Source organism: Rhinoraja longicauda, chromosome 21, assembly GCF_053455715.1.
Source record: "Rhinoraja longicauda isolate Sanriku21f chromosome 21, sRhiLon1.1, whole genome shotgun sequence".
Lineage (NCBI taxonomy): Eukaryota > Metazoa > Chordata > Chondrichthyes > Rajiformes > Arhynchobatidae > Rhinoraja > Rhinoraja longicauda.
In genome coordinates, this window is record NC_135973.1 from 21,777,703 (window position 1) to 21,797,377 (window position 19,675).

Here is a 19,675-nt window from a genome sequence, read left to right on the forward strand (position 1 = left end):
GTGCACTAGCACATCCAAACATCTACGGACAATTTGCAATTTGCAGAAGCCAATTAACCTGCAAAACTGCCCGTCTTTGGAGTGTGGGAGGAAACCGGAGCTCCCGGAGAAAACCCAGGCATTCGCAGGGAGAACGTGTGAACTCCGTACAGACAGTACCCGTAGTCAAAATCGAAACCGGGTCTCTGGCGCTCCAAGGCAGCTGCTCTACCGCTGAGCCACTGCGCGCTGCCCAAACAAAATGTAGACGTACAAAATGTCAGAAAAAGGGTCTCGACTCAAAACGTCACCTGTTCCTTTTCTCCAGAGATGCTGCATTACCCCCTGAGTTACTCCAGCATTTTGTGTCTATCTTCAATGTACCAGTAACTACCTTGGTGTCGCATGTGGGAGCTTGGTGTGTTCAACTTGGTAGCCACTTTGCCCAACAATGGACAAATGATTGAACAACACCTCACTGATTTTGAAGAGCCTTGACTATCCCGAGAATATAAATGATCCAGTCTGGAATTGAAATATTAACTTCCCAACTGGTTCCCTTTAACAATGCAGCAGTTTAGCCTTTCCTTCTGAGAAAAATCAAGGACGTAACAATGTTTTCCAGCTCTATCTCTTGATCTGCTGTGAATTTCTCCAGCACCTTGTGTTTTGCTCAATTATTTTTGACAAAAAAAGGCAGCAGAGTGGCGCAGCTGGTAGAGCTGATGCCTCTCAGCGCCAGAGATCGGGATTCACAAGTTCACGTTATAGTAGAATTGGGCCATTTGGCCCATTGAGTCCACTCCGCCATTCAATCATGTCTGATCTCTGCCTCCTAATCCCATTTTCCTGCCTTCTCCCCATAACCCTTGACACCCGTTCTAATCAAGAATATGTCTATCTCTGCCTTCAAAATATCCACTGACTTGGCCTCCACAGACCTCCCTGGCAATGAGTTCCACAGATTAACTACCCTCTGACTAAAGAAGTTCCTCCTCACCTCCTTTCTAAAAGACTATGACCTCTGGTCCTAGACTCTCCCACCTACCTCGATCCTATCTCGCCTGTTGTCTATGTGAAGTTTGCACGTTCTCCCTACGACTATGTTGGTTTCCTCTGATTGCTCCCAGAGACCTGTGGGTTATTTGGCTTCTGTAAATTGCCCTCGTGTGTAGGGAGCAGATGAGAGGGTGGGGATAACATAGAACTAGTGTGAACGGCTGACCAATGGCCAGCGTGGACTTGGTGGGCCGAAGAGCCTGTTTCCATGCTGTATCTCCAACCGAAACTAAAACAATGTACCCGTTTGCAGTTTCTCTTGTTTCCACTTGTGTGCTGGGAGTGTGTGTTTGTGTACAAAGCTGCCGTCAGTAACAAATGTCCATCAGTTGATTGCTTCCATTTAGTGAATGATGAGAATGGATTTGCTGAGTGCTTTTATCTTGTTCCAGTTGCTGAATCTGTGTGAGGCTGAAGACATCGCACTCATGAAACTGCCCTGCTACAAAAGCCTGCCCTCACTCGTGCCTTTACGCATTGCTGCCCTAAGTAAGTGAAGCAAGAGCAGAAAGCTCTCATCTTCTCAAAGCAACTCTCAAAGCATGCCTTCTCCAATCCAAGTCCATCCAACCTCTCCTTATAACTGTGTTGGAAGGAACTGCAGATGCTGGTTTATACTGAAGATGGACACAATAGACAATAGACAATAGGTGCAGGAGGAGGCCATTCGGCCCTTCGAGCCAGCACCACCATTCAATGTGATCATGGCTGATCATTCTCAATCAGTACCCCGTTCCTGCCTTCTCCCCATACCCCCAGACTCCGCTATCCTTAAGAGCTCTATCCAGCTCTCTCTTGAATGCATTCAGAGAATTGGCCTCCACTGCCTTCTGAGGCAGAGAATTCCACAGATTGCTAGAGTAACTCAGCGGGTCAGGCAGCCTCTCTGCCTGACGCTGCCTGACCTGCTGAGTTACTCCAGCACTTTGTGTCTCTTCTTATAACTAATGCCTTCTAATCCAGGCAGCATTCTAGTAAAACTCTTCTGCACCCTCTCCTAAGTCTCCACATCCTTCCTGTGATGGGGAGACCAGAAGGCTGGCATGGTGGCGCAGCGCTGGAGCTGGTGCCTTGCAGCGCCAGACGTCCTGGGTCGATCCTGACTCCAGGTGCTGCCTGTACAGAGTTCGCACATTCTCCCCGTGACCACGTGGGTTTTCTCTGGGTACTTCGGTTTCTCCCCCCACACTCCAAAGACATGCAGGTTTGTAGGTTAATTGGCTTCGGCAAAAGTTGTAAAATGACCTGTAGTGTGTAAGATAGTGTTGGTGTGAGGGGTGATTACTGGTCGGCGTGGTGGGCCAAAGGGTCTCTTTCTGTGTTGTTCCTCTAAACTCAACTAAATACACGAGCAAAAGGTTTATACTGTTTCTCAGTACACCCGACAATAACAAACCAATACCGAATATCTTTTGAGAGTGGCCTTCAGAATGTGTCGCAGGTTTATTTTGGATAGCGTGTGGTCCTTTCACATCGTAACTGTGCTCTATCGTTCTCCTTTGAACAGATGCTCTGGCCGCCTGCAATTACTTGCCCCAGTCGCGAGAAAAAATCATCGCCGCGCTGTTCAAGGCGCTGAACTCGACCAACAATGAACTGCAGGAGGCGGGCGAGGCCTGTATGAGGAAGGTCAGTCGCATTAGTTCTGGAGACACAAGGAACTGCAGACGCGGGAGTCCAGGGCAAAACACAAAGGGCTGGAGGAACTCTGGGTCAGGCAGCATCTGTGTAGGGGATGGACAGGTGACGTTTTGGGTCGGGACCCATCTTCAGGCTGATTGTATTCGGGTGGAGAAAGCTGGACAAGGGAGGTGTGGGCGGGACAAAGCCTGGCAAGTGAGTTGGAGTTTGAGTTTAGTTTATAGTCACGTGTGCCGAGGTACAGTGCAAGGAGTCTGTGTTACGTACTCTCCAGTCAGTGGAAAGACAATACGCGATCACCCTCAAGCCATCCACGTTGTACAGATACATGATAAAGGGAATAACGTGAGTGACGTTTAGTGCGAGATAAGTCCAGTAAAGTCCGATCAAAGATAGTCTGAAAGTCTCAAATTAGGTAGTTGCTGTTATCAGGCAAATGAACCATCCTGCCAACAATTAGAGCAGTAAATTGCCTCTAGCCTGTAGTGTGAATGGGTGATCAATGCTTGGCATGGACTCAGTGAGTCGAAGGGCTTGTTTCGTTTAGTTTAGAGATACAGTATGGAAACTTCCTTGGTCCCCCCCCCTCCCCCAATCGCCCCTTCACTCTCCTTCCCTCCACGTGTTGCTTTACACAAGAACCACTCGTTGAGTTGCTCCAGCACGTTGTATTTTGCACAGGGATTCTGTTTAGTTGAAGCGCCAGCACTGAATATTCTCACTGTGCACCGGCCATGTTGATCATTGTAATTATCCATGGTTATAATTGGTCGCGGATTATTTTCCCGTTTTGTGTTTCCGTGTTAGTTTTTGGAGGGAGCTACAATAGAAGTGGATCAGATCCACACGCACATGCGACCACTGCTGATGATGCTGGGTGACTATCGCAGCCTGACCCTGAACGTTGTGAACCGCCTCACGTCCGTCACAAGGCTTTTCCCCAACTCCTTTAACGACAAATTCTGTGACCAGATGATGGTAAGTCGATGATCAATCTTTGTTAATGAACAGAATGGCAAGGGTGGCGCGGTGGCGACGCATGGCGCGGCTGGTAGAGCTGCTGCCTCACGGCGCTGGAGACCTTGGGTTCAATCCTGACCTCGGGTGCTGACTGTGTGTGGAGTTTGTACCGAAGATAGATGGAGTGCTGGAGTAAGTCAGCGGGTCAGGCAGCATCTCTGGAGAAAAGCAATGGGTCGAGACCCAACTTCAGAACGAGAGACTGAGTTTGCATGTTCTCACTGTGACCGCGTGGGTTTTCTCCGGGTGCTCTGGTTTCCTCCCACATCCCAAAGACGTGCGGGTTTGTACGTTAATTGGCTTGTGTAAATTGTCCCTGATGTGTGCGATAGAACTAGAGTTTGGATGATCGCTGGTCGGCATGGACTCAGTGGGCCGAAAGGCCTGTTTCAATGCAGTATCTCTAAAACAAAAGGTTACAACTAGAAGGGTACAGCACAGAAGTAGGCCCTTCTGTCCACAGTGTCTGAGCCGAACATGATGCCGTTAAACTAATCTCCTCTGCGTGCACATGGCCCATATCCCTCCATCCCTCTGTAAATTGTCCCCAGTGTGTAGGATAGAACTAGTGTATGGGTGATCGCTGGTCGGCGCGGGCTCGGTGGGCCAAAAGGCCTGTTTCCACGCTGTATCTCTAATCTAAACTAAAGTAAGAATTAGAATGGCAGCACAGTGGCAATTGACGCAGATGGTAGAGCTGCTGCCCCACACCTCCGGAGACCAGAGGTTCGATCCTGACCTGGGACGCTGTCAATGTGCGGAGATTCCATCTTCTCCCTGTGACTTGTGAGGGTTTTCTTTGGTTTCCTCCCACATCCCACAGACATGAGGCTTTGTGGATTAATCAGCCCTCTGCGACATTGCCCTCGCAGTAAGAAAGCTGCCCACTGAATTGTTGAGACCACCAGGAGCATCCATCCATCCATCCATTCAATTGGCATTCAAGGCACTGGGTGATCTGTCAGGCACTAATTGTAGTGGCAGTGAGTTTTCCTGATTTCCTGACACTATTCCTCTCTGGACAAGCAAACTGCTAGACCGTCAGTCAGGTTACATTAGGACTGGAAGGCATCAAAAACCCTCAGCTTGTTCCCCAGCTGAAATTTTGCAAACACGCTACGATTGACTGGGCAAGTCTGTGGTCTCCTGGTCTTTATTACTTAAGCACAGCTGAAGGTTTGATATTCCCAGTAAATGTTCACTGATTTGAAAGGGCAGCATCGCGCTGCCACCGCATCACACCACGGGCTGCAGCATCACGAACCACGACACGTTCAAGATGGTGGCACACCGGTAGAGTTGCTGCCTCACAACACCAGAGACCCGGGTTCGATCCTTCTTTACGGGTGCTGTCTGTACGGAGTTTGTACGTTCTCCCTGTGACCGCGTAGGTTTTTCCCTGGGTGCTCCAGTTTCCTCCCACACTCCAAAGACGTTCAGGTTTCTAGGTGAATTGGCTTCGGTAAGAATTGTAAATTGTCCCTAGTGTGCTGGACCGTGCTAGTGTACAGGGGGCGGCGTGGACTTGGCCTGTTTCCACGCTGTATCGCTAAACTAAACTAAACTAAAACAACGCAAACTATTAATGGGAGTAAATAACGGAAGAACGATTTGTACATGACTGATAGTGGATATTGGGAATGAACACTTTTGAGTTTTAGTTTAGTTTAAAGAAAGAGCATGGAAACATGCTCTTTGGCCCATCAAGTCCACAAGGACGATCAATCATGCGTTCACACTAGTTCTCTATTACCCCACTTTCTCTTCCAATCCCGACACATTTCCGAAGACGTGTGGGTTTGTCTCTCCTTAAACCTTAAATGACCCATTCCCTCTTCTCACTGCACCTGTCTCGGAAATACAAACACTATCCGGCTTGTAAACCTGCCTTCACACTTGCTTGTGGCCAGGATAGAACTTCCGCCTCTGGCCTCCCTGACGTTCGGGCGGTCACAGTGGCGCAGCGGGTGGAGCTGCTGCCTCGCAGCACCAAAGACCCGGGTTTGTTCCCGACCTCTGGTGCTGCCTGTGTGGAATTTGCATGTCCTCCCTGTGATCACGTGGGTTTCCTCCGGGTGCTTCAGCTTAGTTTCGTTTCGGTTTTATTGTCACGAGTACCGAGGTACAGTGAAAAGCTTTTTTGCTGTGTGCTAACCAGTCAATGAAAAGACTATGCGTGAATCGAGCCGTCCAGAGTACAGAAACATGATAAAGGGAATAATGTTTAGTGCAAGGTAAAGTCTGATTAAAGATAGTCCGAGGGGCTCCAATGAGGTAGATAGTAGCTCAGGACTGCTCTCTAGTTGTTGGTAGAATAGTTTCCTCCCACATCCAAAAGGCGTACAGGTTTGTAGGTGAATTGGCCTCTGTAAATTGCCCCTTGCACGTAGGGAGTGGATGCGAAATTGAGATAACGTAGAACTAATGTGAACAGGGAATCAGTGGTCGGCGTGAACTCGGTGGGCTGAAGGGCCTGCCTTCATGCTGTACCTGTAAAAACGAAAACATATAATTTAATGCAGGGAGGAAGCGCCAGAGATACCATAATATTAAGAATAAAGCATGATGGCGGCACGGTGGCGCAGCGGTAGAGTTGCTGCCTTACAGCGAATGCAGCGCCGGAGACTCAGGTTCGATCCTGACTACGGGCGCCGTCTGTACGGAGTTTGTACGTTCTCCCCGTGACCTGTGTGGGTTTTCTCCGAGATCTTCGGTTTCCTCCCACACTCCTATGTTGAAAGGCTGGAGCGATTGGGCTTGTATACACTGGAATTTAGAAGGACGAGGGGGGATCTTATTGAAACATATAAGATAATTAGGGGATTGGACACATTAGAGGCAGATAACATGTTCCCAATGTTGGGGGAGTCCAGAACAAGGGGCCACAGTTTGAGAATAAGGGGTAGGCCATTTAGAACGGAGATGAGGAAGAACTTTTTCAGTCAGAGGGTGGTGAAGGTGTGGAATTCTCTGCCTCAGAAGGCAGTGGAGGCCAGTTCGTTGGATGCTTTCAAGAGAGAGCTGGATAGAGCTCTTAAGGATAGCGGAGTGAGGGGGTATGGGGAGAAGGCAGGAACGGGGTACTGATTGAGAGTGATCAGCCATGATCGCATTGAATGGCGGTGCTGGCTCGAAGGGCTGAATGGCCTACTCCTGCACCTATTGTCTATTGTCTATTGTCTATTGTCCAAAGACGTACAGGTATGTAGGTTAATTGACTGGGTAAATGTAAAAATTGTCCCTAGTGTGTGTAGGATAGTGTTAATGTGTGGGGATCGCTGGGCGGCGCGGACTCGGTGGGCCGAAGGGCCTGTTTCCACGCTGTATCTCTAAATCTAAAAATCTAAATGATCTTTCGTGTAATTATAGTTTGCTGAGGACAGTGCTAACTGGAAAGCTTACTTCACAATGATATGGATAATGTTGCTGAATATTTCATCATAATTGGTCAGCAATTTCTAAATTGGAAAATTGCCCAAACCAGTGACTGAGAATAATGTATAATTATTGGGTAAGTTGTTCTTTCTATTTAATGAAGTGAAAAAATGTGTGCGATGATTTTACAGGTTATTTTCGATGTCGGGTGAAGAAAAGTGTTTTAACTATTTGAGTACCAGAGTTTGATTTAGCTGGACAATGGAACGGCGGATAACTTAATCAATGTTCTGCTCCTGGTGTGGGCACTTACAAAGACCGAGAACGGGAACAGAAAATGCAGGAGATGGACGCAAAGTGCTGAGTAACTCCTGACCCCAAACGTCACCTGTTTTTCTCCAGAGACGCTGCCTGACCCGCTGAGTTACTCCAAACATTTTGTGTCTTGTCTTCGGTATAAACCAGCATCTGCAGTTCCTTGTTTCCGGAAAATGCCGGAACTGAGGGATTTGGAGTACGGACGCTTCATAAATAATGGGGATCAAAGGGTCTGAGCAAAGATGGGGACGAGGGGACTATTTTAAATATCCTCATGAACGTACAGATGTTAAGGAATGTGCAGGAAGGAACTGCAGATGCTGGTTGATACTGAAGATAGACACACAGTGCTGGAGTAAGTCACTCAGCAGGTCAGGCAGCTTCTCTGAGGAAAAAGAAAGGTGGCGTTTTGGGTCGGGCCCCTTCTTCAGATGTTAGTCACCTGCTGGCTGAGTGGTGATATCTTGAGCACTATGGTTGGGTTATTAATTGCTGCCTGTGTATTGATTTTAAAACTCGTATGGCAAAGAGGTTTTCAGCAGTAGTGCTCTAATGCATTCAGGTTGAACTACTTTGAAATAATTGAAGGGATGCAACTTATAAATGATGCCAGTTTAATTAAACTTCCTGAACCCAGTGAGATGCATTATATCATTCTGTTCATCTTAATCTTAGGCGGGAATTGGCGTTGGGTGGACTGATGGGACTGAAGGCTGATAAATCCCCAGGGCCTGATGGTCTGCATCCCAGGGTACTTAAGGAGGTGGCTCTAGAAATTGTGGACGCATTGGTGATCATTTTCCAATGTTCTATAGATTCAGGATCAGTTCCTGTGGATTGGAGGGCAGCTAATGTTATCCCACCTTTTAAGAAAGGAGGGAGAGAGAAAACGGGAAATTATAGACCAGTTAGTCTGACATCAGTAGTGGGGAAGATGCTGGAGTCAATTATAAAAGACAAAATTGCGGAGCATCTGGATAGCAGTAACAGGATCGTTCTGTGTCAGCATGGATTTACGAAGGGGAAATCATGCTTGACTAATCTTCTGGAATTTTTTGAGGATGTAACTAGGAAAATTGACAGGGGAGAGCCGGTGGATGTAGTGTACCTTGACTTTCAGAAAGCCTTCGACAAGGTTCCACATAGGAGATTAGTGGACAAAATTGAGCACATGGTATTGGGGGTAGGGTACTGACATGGGTAGAAAATTGGTTGGCAGACAGAAAGCAAAGAGTGGGGATAAATGGGTCTCTTTCAGAATGGCAGGCAGTGACTAGTGGGGTTCCGCAAGGCTCGGTGCTGGGACTGCAGCTATTTACAATATACATTAATTACTTGGATGAAGGGATTAAAAGTACCATTAGCAAATTTGCAGATGATACAAAGCTGGATGGCAGTGTGAACTGTGAGGAAGATGCTGTGAGGTTTCAGGGTGACTTGGACAGGTTGTGTGAGTGGGCGGATGCATGACAGATGCAGTTTAATGCGGATAAGTGTGAGGTTATCCACTTTGGTGGCTAGAATAGGAAGGTAGATTATTACCTGAATGGTGTCAAGTTAAGAAAAGGGGACGTACAACGAGACCTGGGTGTCCTAGTGCATCAGTCACTGAAAGGAAGCATGCAGGTAGAGCAGGCAGTGAAGAAAGCCAATGGAATGTTGGCCTTCATAATAAGAGGAATTGAGTATAGGAGCAAAGAGGTCCTTCTGCAGTTGTACAGGGCCCTAGTGAGACTGCACCTGGAGTACTGTGTGCAGCTTTGGTCTCCAAATTTGAGGAAGGATATTCTTGCTATTGAGGGCGTGCAGCGTAGGTTTACTAGGTTAATTCCCGGACTGGGGGGACTGTCATATGTTGAAAGACTGGAGCGACTAGGCTTGTATACACTGGAATTTAGAAGGATGAGAGGGGATCTTAACGAAACATATAAGATTATTAAGGGGTTGGACACGTTAGAGGCAGGAAACATGTTGCCAATGTTGGGGGAGTCCAGAACCAGGGGCCACAGTTTAAGAATAAGGGGTAGGCCATTTAGAACGGAGATGAGGAAAAACTTTTTCAGTCAGAGAGTTGTAAATCTGTGGAATTCTCTGCCTCAGAAGGCAGTGGAGGCTAATTCTGAATGCATTCAAGAGAGAGCTAGATAGAGCTCTTAAGGATAGTGGAGTCAGGGGGTATGGGGAGAAGGCAGGAATGGGGTACTGATTGAGAATGATCAGCCATGATCACATTGAATGGTGGTGCTGGCTCGAAGGGCCGAATGGCCTCCTCCTGCACCTATTGTCTATTGTCTATAATCTCCTCTGTGGCTGTACTTTTGTGATTAATAATTATCTTGCTTATAGAAATTAATGAGATGACCCTGAACTGTAGTGAAAGCCTATGTAATAATCAATCCAGCGAATTGTTCCGTTGTGAAGGACAATTATACACAATGGCTTAAAATTTGGTGAGGCAACATTTAAATTTAGAAAGGGCATCCAATTTCTCAGCTTTTCAAACAAGATGTCTTTTCTGTTTCCAGACTACATGCAACCAAATTCTGCTCCTATTCTGCTTGGGTAGCTTACAACCCAACGGCATGAACATAGAAATGTAATCAAAGACCAAAGATAGACACAAAATACCGGAGTAACTGGTGGGTCAGATGGCGTCTCTGGAGAAAATGGATAGGTGACATCTCGGGTCCGGAAGAAGAAGGCTCCCGTCCCGAAACGTCACCTATCCCTGTTCTCCAGAGATGCTGCCTGACCCGCCGAGTTACTCAGCTCTTTAGAGTCAATTATTTTGGTGTCGGACTGGAGTCACTTATAGGCCAGGTCTGAGTTAGCATTGCAGGGTTCTTCTCTCAAATTCAATTGCTGTTGTTATTTTTACAATAATCTGGGTACATTATGACTATTTTACTGACTCCAATTGTATTTATCCGATTCTTTAATTAACAGATTTCAAATACAGAAATTCCCGTGCTGGGATTTAAACTTTCAACCTCTGGTCTATTCCTTCCAGGGATTATTGCACCTAAGTAACTTGAGAATTCAGCGATCTGATTTTTTTCAATCACAGCATTACAAAATGAATCCTGCAAGTGAGCCGATCTTTTAACTTAAAAAGACACAAAGTGCTGGAGTAACTCAGCGGGTCAGGCATCAGGCCTTTTGGGTCTGGGCTTTTAAACTTTTTCATTTTCACAATTCAGTCACTAATCAGATGGAGCAAGGCATCCTAGAATTGCAAATGCCATTTTAACGCCAGTTCATATTTTGCATTCTCCCATTTGTCGATTGGTTTTGTGGATTAATTTTGAGAGGTACAGACAGGGTAGAGAGTCAGAACCTTTTCCCAGTGTGGAAATGTCAAGAGTACAGTGTAATGAAGACTAGACAGCTTAAGGATAAGGGGGAAGTCTTTTAGGACCGAGATGAGAAAAAATTTCTTCACACAGAGAGTGGTGAGTCTGTGGAATTCTCTGCCACAGAAGGTAGTTGAGGCCAGTTCATTGGCTATATTTAAGAGGGAGTTAGATGTGGCCCTTGTGGCTAAAGGGATCAGGGGGTATGGAGAGAAGGCAGGTACAGGTTTCTGAGCTGGATGATCAGCCATGATCATATTGAATGGCGGTGCAGGCTCGAAGGGCCGAATGGCCTCCTGCACCTATTTTCTATGTTTCTATGTTTCTAGATGGGGGCAAATGTTTGAAGCAAATGCGCGGGGCAAGTATTTTTACAGTCTGAATGGTGGGTGCCTGGAAGGCGTTGCCAGGGCTGATGGTGGGATTGTAGCGCTCAAGAGGCTTTTGTGTTATGCAGGGATGGAGGAATAAGAGTCATGTGCACGCAGAGGAGACTACTTTAACTTGCCATCATGTCCAGCGCGCACATTGTGGACAGATCGGCCTGTTTCGATGCTAGTTCTAGTTTATTGTTTTAGCGATACAGCATAGAAACAGGCCCACCGTGCCAACCAGCGATCACCCATACACTAGCTCTATCCCACACACCAGGGACAATTTACACAAGCCAATTAACCTACAAACCTGCACATCTTTGGAATGTGGGAGATAACCAGAGCACCCGGAGGAAACCCACATGGTCACGAGGAGATTCTGGCCTTCCATCACAGTGAGGAGGGGACTGGAGGAGGCTCACTGTGATGGATGTTTCTTTTTTTTGTTGTGTAATTTGTTTATTTTACTGCTTTTATTGTTGGACTGTGGGTGACTAAATTTCGTCCAAAAAACTTGTTTTTTGGATGACAAATAAAGATATCCTGAATCCCGAGAACATGCAAACTCCGTACAGACAGCATCTGGGGTCAGGATGGAAGCCGGGTCTCTGGCGCTGTGAGGCAGCAGCTCTACCGCTGCGCAGCTGAGGTTCTATGTTCTATTAAATGAGCCAATGAATTCGGTGTGTAAAACTATGCTAATGGCTACCACTTTTTGTTTTCAAAAACAGCAACACCTGCGCAAGTGGATGGAGGTGGTGGTGCTCACACACAAAGGCGGGCAGAGAAGCGATGGCAACGTAAGTCTCGTAACAAAGTCCATTATGGGATACATCTACTTCAAAACGAGTCACAAACCTCTGATGCCTTTTTTAAACAAATAATGCTGAAAGCAATTCTTCAATGGTTCAATGGCACTTTATTGGCACCTGTAACTAAGAACAGTGAAACTAATTTTTGGATACAGTTCAGTGACAATCCTGCTGTACATTAGGCACAATCAGCCTAAGTGTGAGAGTGTAGTCATAGAGTTATACAGTGTGGAACAGGCCCTTCGGCCCAACTTGCCCATGCAAGCCCCATCCACACTAGTCCCACTTGCCTGTGTTTGGCCCATCCTATCCGATCCATGTACCTGTCCAAATGTCTTTTAAACCTGCCTCAACTACCTATGGCAGCTTGTTCCATATATCTACCACCAATTTTTTTATCTGTAGAAAAAAAAGTCTCAGGTTCCTATTAAATCTCACCGTAAACCTACGTCCTCTGGTTCTTAATTCCTGTACTCTGGGTAAAAGATTCTGTGCATTTGCCCCATCCAAGAGAGAGTGGACCACACTGAGTCAGTGCACAAGTATGAACAAATATAAACAAGTACGCCTGTTCCTTTTCTCCAGAGATACTGCCTGGCTGAGTTATTCCAGCACTTTTTGTCAGTCTTCAGTTCACAAGAATCGCCACACATCAGGCGCCATCTTGTACCCTTCAAGTCCAAAGTTTTAAAAAACTGTTGGAGCCTTAACTTGGCCACAAGGCTCGTTGTCCTGGCGATGGCACTAGGCCGGAGTTGCAGGGGTCAGCCTGGCCAGGCAGTGTTGTCGTGTCCTCCACCGCTGCTACGTGCCGCGTCTGATCCGCACGCTCTGCCTCTTGGAGCGGCTCCTGAGCCAATTGAGCCCCAGGCTGCTGCAGGGCCTCCAGTGGCCCACTCCCGAGCCCTCAACACCGGCCAGTGAACGTGCTGTCCCTCGCTTCCCATGGCCATTGCACAATCTTCGTGCCCCGGAGCCACTGCCGCAACCGACTCAGAGTGTCTGAGAGGGTGCAGGAGGTGAGATCCCAGCCTGCTCAACGGCATCTATTGTGACTATCTGCGATTAGCGGGCAGCACGGTGGCGCAGCGATGGAGCTGCTGCCTCACAGCACCAGAGACCCAGGCTCGATCCCTCCCACACTCCAAAGACGTGCAAGTTTGTAGGTTAATTGGATTCTGTAAATTGTAACTTGTCCCTCGTGTGTAGGATAGTGCTAGTGTACGGGGTGATCGCTGGTCGGTGCAGACTTGATGGGCCGAAGGGTCTGTTTCCACGCTGTGTCTCTAAAGTCTAAAGGGTGTAGTGTAATGAAGCTCGTAGAGTTGACGGTTCTTTCTTAATGACAGACAACCTTGAGAAAGTTGTAACGAGGGATTATAATTGACAAAAGCTCCGTGTTTTAATATTTCAAGGATGGCTTAATTAAATTCTAAATTTCTGACTAATTTTGAGCCCTTTGACTCTCAGGAACAATTAACGGGAGAAATCTGCAAATGATCAGTTCCTGAAGAATTATTTGAAGGTTTCTAATTCAAGGAATGAAAGTCCCTTGACAGGTGTAATATCTCAAAACGGAGAGAGCGGGAGAAAAGTGCTGACGATGCTAAAAGCGTGCTTGTGTAGATGAGTTCCTCCTCCATTCTCGCCCTCCCTCAGATGCTCACGTTCCCCACATCCCTCCCTCGAGCAGATGGAGAAATTAATCTTTGGAACTGAAATTAAGTGGATGTAAAAGGCCCAGCAGTGATGCTTTAACGAAGACCTTGCCTGCCCTCGGCCAAAGCAACCCTTCCTCAGCCATTATAGAGTCATAGCGCGATACAGTGTGGAAACAGGCCCAACTTGCCCACACCAGCCAACAATGTCCCAGCTACACTCGACCCACTTGCCTGCGCTTGGTCCATATCCATCCGAACCTGTCCGATCCATGTCCCTGTCTAACTGTTTGGTTAAACGATGGGATAGTCCCAGCCTCAACTACCTCCTCTGATAGCTTGTTCCATACACTCACCACCCTTTGTGTGAAAAAGTTACCCCTCGGATTCCTATTAAATCTTTTCCCCTTCACCTTGAACCTACGTCCTCTGGTCCTCGATTCCTCTACTCTGGGCAAGAGACTCTGCATCTACCCGATCACTGCCAAAACTAACCGATCGCTTCCTTTCATGGGATCTTGCCATGCTGCAAGCATGGCCCTTTATTCTTGCCCTTCAACCAGCAGAGAATTTGTTTTAAAAAAAAGACCCGACAGCAAATAGCTTTCAAACCATCTCGAGAAAAAGAAGATTTGTATTTCTCTAGTAACCCCTCCCCTTCCACCTGCATTCCTTCCTCTAGCTTCACAATTCTTGCCTCCTCTACCTCATCTCGCACCTTTTGTCTTTTCATCTCCAGCCTGTGCCCAACCATCATCTGCCTATCAAACCCCCTCCCTCCTCACCTGTATCCACCTATTCCTGGCCTGGCTTTGTCCTGCCCCTCATCTCTTCCACTTTTTCTCTCCCCCCCCCCCCCACCACCATCAGTCTGAAGAAGGGTCCTGATCCACCTGTCTATATCCTCCAGATCTGCTGCCGGACCCGCTGAGTTACTCCGACACGTTTTTGTGAACCGCACCTGCATTCAGCCCTTTTATAATCTATCTTGTCCTAATTCTTGTGTTCGCAGGAAATGAAGATCTGCTCGGCCATCATCAACCTGTTCCACCTGATCCCGGCAGCTCCTCAGACCCTGGTGAAGCCCCTGCTGGAGGTGGTGATGAAAACCGAGAGGGCCATGCTCATCGAGGTAACAAACGTGCCCAGTGCCAATCTGCCACCCGGTCCTCCCCCCACTGTCGAGAACACAGGCGGCACAGTGACGCAGCGAGCAGAGTCGCTACCTCACAGCGCCAGAGACCCGGGGTCGATCCCGACCTCTGGTGCCGCCTGTGTGTGGAGTCTACACGTTCTCCTTGTTTCCACCGGGTGCTCCACTTTCCAGCCATGTCCCAAAGACGTGCGGGTTTGTAGGTCAAATGGCGGCACGGTGACGCAGCTGGTGGAGACGCTGCCTCGCGGCACCAGAGACCTGGAATTGGTCCACATCTCGGCTGCTGTCTGTCTGTGGTCTGCACGTGTTCCCTGGGACCGCGTGGGTTTCCTCCGGGTGCTACGGTTTCCATCCATGTCCCAAAGACGTGCGGGTTTGTAGGTCAAATGGCGGCACAGTGGTTCAGCCGGTAGAGCCGCTCCACACAGTGCCAGAGTCCTGGGTTCGATCCTGACCTTGGGTGCTGTCTGTGTGAGGAGGTTGCGCACATTCTCCCCGTGACCACGTGGGTTTTCTCCGGGTGCTCTGGTATCCTCCCACATCCAAAAGACGTGCAGTTTTTACGTTAATCAGCCTTGATAATTTTCCTCTTCTGTGTAGGGAGTGGATGGGGAAAGTAAGGATAACATAGAACTAGTGTGGAGGGGTGACCGATGGTCGGTGTGGACTCGGTGGGCCGAAGGGCCTGCTGCGTGCCTATACTGCATCAGCTACATTAGCTGAACAAATAGATTTGGCCTTTCTCGGGTAGGGTAGACAGTCAGAACTTTTTTCCCCAGGGTGAAAATGTCAAAGACTAGATGGCACGGCTTTAAACTGAGAGATGCAAAGTTTAAAAGAGATGTGCAGGGTGGGCTTTCAAACACTGCTGGGGGCCTGGGACACGCTGCCAGGGGTGATGGTGGAGGCACATGCTGGGGGCCTGGGACACGCTGCCAGGGGTGGTGGTGGAGGCACATGCTGGGGGCCTGGGACACGCTGCCAGGGGTGGTGATGGAGACACATGCTGGGGGCCTGGGACACGCTGCCAGGGGTGGTGGTGGAGGCACATGCTGGGGGCCTGGGACACGCTGCCAGGGGTGGTGGTGGAGGCACATGCTGGGGGCCTGGGACACGCTGCCAGGGGTGGTGGTGGAGGCACATGCTGGGGGCCTGGGACACGCTGCCAGGGGTGGTGGTGGAGACACATGCTGGGGGCCTGGGACACGCTGCCAGGGGTGGTGGTGGAGGCACATGCTGGGGGCCTGGGACACGCTGCCAGGGGTGGTGGTGGAGGCACATGCTGGGGGCCTGGGACACGCTGCCAGGGGTGGTGGTGGAGGCACATGCTGGGGGCCTGGGACACGCTGCCAGGGGTGGTGGTGGAGGCACATGCTGGGGGCCTGGGACACGCTGCCAGGGGTGGTGGTGGAGGCACATGCTGGGGGCCTGGGACGCTGCCAGGGGTGGTGGTGGAGGCACATGCTGGGGGCCTGGGACACGCTGCCAGGGGTGGTGGTGGAGGCACATGCTGGGGGCCTGGGACGCTGCCAGGGGTGGTGGTGGAGACACATGCTGGGGGCCTGGGACACGCTGCCAGGGGTGGTGGTGGAGGCACATGCTGGGGGCCTGGGACACGCTGCCAGGGGTGGTGGTGGAGGCACATGCTGGGGGCCTGGGACGCTGCCAGGGGTGGTGGTGGAGGCACATGCTGGGGGCCTGGGACACGCTGCCAGGGGTGGTGGTGGAGGCACATGCTGGGGGCCTGGGACACGCTGCCAGGGGTGATGGTGGAGGCACATGCTGGGGGCCTGGGACACGCTGCCAGGGGTGATGGTGGAGGCACATGCTGGGGGCCTGGGACACGCTGCCAGGGGTGATGGTGGAGGCACATGCTGGGGGCCTGGGACATGCTGCCAGGGGTGATGGTGGAGGCACATGCTGGGGGCCTGGGACACGCTGCCAGGGGTGGTGGTGGAGGCACATGCTGGGGGCCTGGGACACGCTGCCAGAGGTGGTGGTGGAGGCACATGCTGGGGGCCTGGGACACGCTGCCAGGGACATGCTGGGGGCCTGGGACACGCTGCCAGGGGTGGTGGTGGAGGCACATGCTGGGGGCCTGGGACACGCTGCCAGGGGTGATGGTGGAGGCACATGCTGGGGGCCTGGGACACGCTGCCAGGGGTGATGGTGGAGGCACATGCTGGGGGCCTGGGACACGCTGCCAGGGGTGATGGTGGAGGCACATGCTGGGGGCCTGGGACACGCTGCCAGGGGTGATGGTGGAGGCACATGCTGGGGGCCTGGGACACGCTGCCAGGGGTGGTGGTGGAGGCACATGCTGGGGGCCTGGGACACGCTGCCAGGGACATGCTGGGGGCCTGGGACACGCTGCCAGGGGTGATGGTGGAGGCACATGCTGGGGGCCTGGGACACGCTGCCAGGGACATGCTGGGGGCCTGGGACACGCTGCCAGGGGTGATGGTGGAGGCACATGCGACAGTGGTGTTTAGGAGCCTTTTAGATCAGCACATGGAAATGCTGGGAATGGAGGGATATGGATCACGTGTATATAGAGGAGATTAGTTTTATGATTCTCTGAGGTATTCAAAGTTCAGCGTGCGGAAGAGAAATAGACAGGGGTGGGGGCACAAAGTTGAATCTCTGCAGAAACATCAGAGACCAGGAGTCAGTGACTATCTTTTATCAACAGTATTGCACTCTCAGGAACGTTTGGATAACAAATTATTAAGCCCACACTGCCTCGGCACTGACATTGTGGGCCGAAGGGCCTGTTCCTCAGTTTAGTTTAGAGATACAGCGAGGAAAAAAAGGCCCTTCAGCTCACCGAGTCCGCACCGACCAGCGATCCCCGTACACTAACACCATCCCAAGCACACTCGGGACAATTTACAATGATCCCAAGACAATTAACTGACAAACCTATATGCCTTTGGAGTGTGGCAGGAAACCAGAGCACCCGGAGAAAATCCACACAGGTCACGTGGAGAACATACAAACTCCATATAGATAGCACCTGTAGTCAGGATCAAACCTGAGTCTCTGGCGCTGGAAGGCATCAACTCTACCTCTGCACCACCGTGCTGCCTCTAGTGTACTGTTCTATGTTCTCACTTAAATTCTGATTTATGTCACCTTGTTCTCAGGCTGGAAGTCCATTCCGTGAACCCCTGATAAAGTTCTTGACGCGTTATCCAGCGCAGACTGTTGAGCTGTTCATGATGGAAGCCACTTTGAACGACCCTCAATGGAGCAGAATGTTTATGGTAATGTTCAATAACATCTCTGTCATCACTACTTCTCCAAGGCACTCTCTTTAGATTTTAGACTTCAGAGATGCAGCGTGGAAACACGCCCTTTGGCCCACCGAGTTCGCGCCGACCAGCGAATAACTAACACTATCCTCCACACCAGGAACAATTTACAGAAGTCAACTGACCTACAAACCTGTATATCTTTGGAGTTTGGAGAAAACCAGGGCACCAGGAGAAAACCCACGCGGTCACAGGGAGAACGTACTGACTCCCACAGTTAGGATTGAGCACGGTTCCTGGCGCTGCAAGGCAGCAGCTCTGCCACTGCGCCACCCTGCTCTCTGGTAAAGCTGTCGTTCCATTTCCTCCATGGATGCTGCCTAACCTGTTGAGTACCTCCAGCACTTTTCTGTTTTCCCCGGGTAATAATACATGCCATTCCCTTATCCTGGTCACTGCTATAGATTGTGGACACCTCGTACCCAGCACCCATCCCTGCTGTGTCTGCCGCTTCTGGAGTTGTGCGTTTGAGAGGGTGGCACAGCAGGTGGAGCCACTGCCTCGCAGCGTTAGGGATCGTTGTTTGGATCCTGACCTCGGGAGCGGTCTGTGTGTGAAGTTTGCACGTGACCGCATGGGCTTCCTCCCACACCACAAAGACATGCTGGTTTGTAGGTCAGTTGGCCTCTGTAAATTGTCCTTTGTGTGTGGGGAGTGGATGAGAAATTGGGATAACGTAGAACTACTATTGGGGCAGCACAGAGGTAGAGTTGCTTCCTCGTAGCACCAGAGACCCATGTTCAATCCTGACTAAAGGTGCTGTCTGTGCAGAGATTGTACCTTCTCCCTGTGACCACGTGGGTTTTCTCCGGGTGCTCCGGTTTTCCTCCCACACTCCAAAGATTGCAGATTTGTAGGCTAATTGGCGTCTGTAAATTGTCTCTATTGTTTTTATTCACAAAATGCTGGAGTAACTCAGCAGGTCAGGCAGCATCTCGGGAGAGAAGGAATGGGTGACGTTTCGGGTCGAGACCCTTCTTCAGACTGAGGTCTCTAGACTGTCTCTAGTGTGTCGGATAGAACCAGTGTACGGGTGATTGATGGTAAGCGTGGGCCGAAGGGCCTGTTTCCACTCTGAATCTCTAAACTGAACTAGTATGAACGGGTGATCGATGGTCGGCGTGGGCCGAAGGGCCTGTTTCCATGCTGTAATATGCATACAACCTGATAAAATCATACAGCAGGCCTCACCTAGGCAGTACACAAAGAGACACCTCGTATCTGGTGCCGACAAAGTTCACAGGACTGTCCTATCTTCTGCCTGCGCCCGCACGTGTCTCGTCGGGCCCCTCCTTTGTTCTTGACTGTCCTTCAGCGATTCAGGTCTTTCATTCTTTCAAGGATTCAAATAATTTCTTCTCATGTCTCCATATATTTGCAGAGTTTTCTGAAGCACAAAGACGCCAAGCCGCTGCGTGACGTCCTGGCCGCCACGCCGGGCCGCTTCGTCAACCTGCTGTTCCCCGGAGCGCAGAATGCCGTCAGGCCCGGCTCCCCCAGTACCAGCACCATCCGCCTCGACCTCCAGTTCCAAGCCATCAAGGTGCACACACCCTCCTCAGTCTGCTGCCGTCGCCCTGATATGTGCTTGCTACGTTGAATTATCTTGCTCTCCC

At 50.0% G+C, this 19,675-nt stretch overlaps 1 protein-coding gene across 1 annotated transcript in view; it reads left to right on the forward strand.

Annotated features, from left to right (window-relative positions):
• Positions 1 to 19,675, forward strand: part of trrap (transformation/transcription domain-associated protein) — a 170,496-nt gene that overhangs the window by 41,224 nt on the left and 109,597 nt on the right. The window contains exons 28-34 of the mRNA XM_078418086.1: positions 1,431 to 1,527; positions 2,546 to 2,667; positions 3,487 to 3,657; positions 11,851 to 11,919; positions 14,602 to 14,721; positions 17,892 to 18,011; positions 19,441 to 19,602. Of these exons, the coding sequence (XP_078274212.1) occupies positions 1,431 to 1,527; positions 2,546 to 2,667; positions 3,487 to 3,657; positions 11,851 to 11,919; positions 14,602 to 14,721; positions 17,892 to 18,011; positions 19,441 to 19,602 (861 nt within the window). The remainder of the gene's footprint in view (positions 1 to 1,430; positions 1,528 to 2,545; positions 2,668 to 3,486; positions 3,658 to 11,850; positions 11,920 to 14,601; positions 14,722 to 17,891; positions 18,012 to 19,440; positions 19,603 to 19,675) is intronic.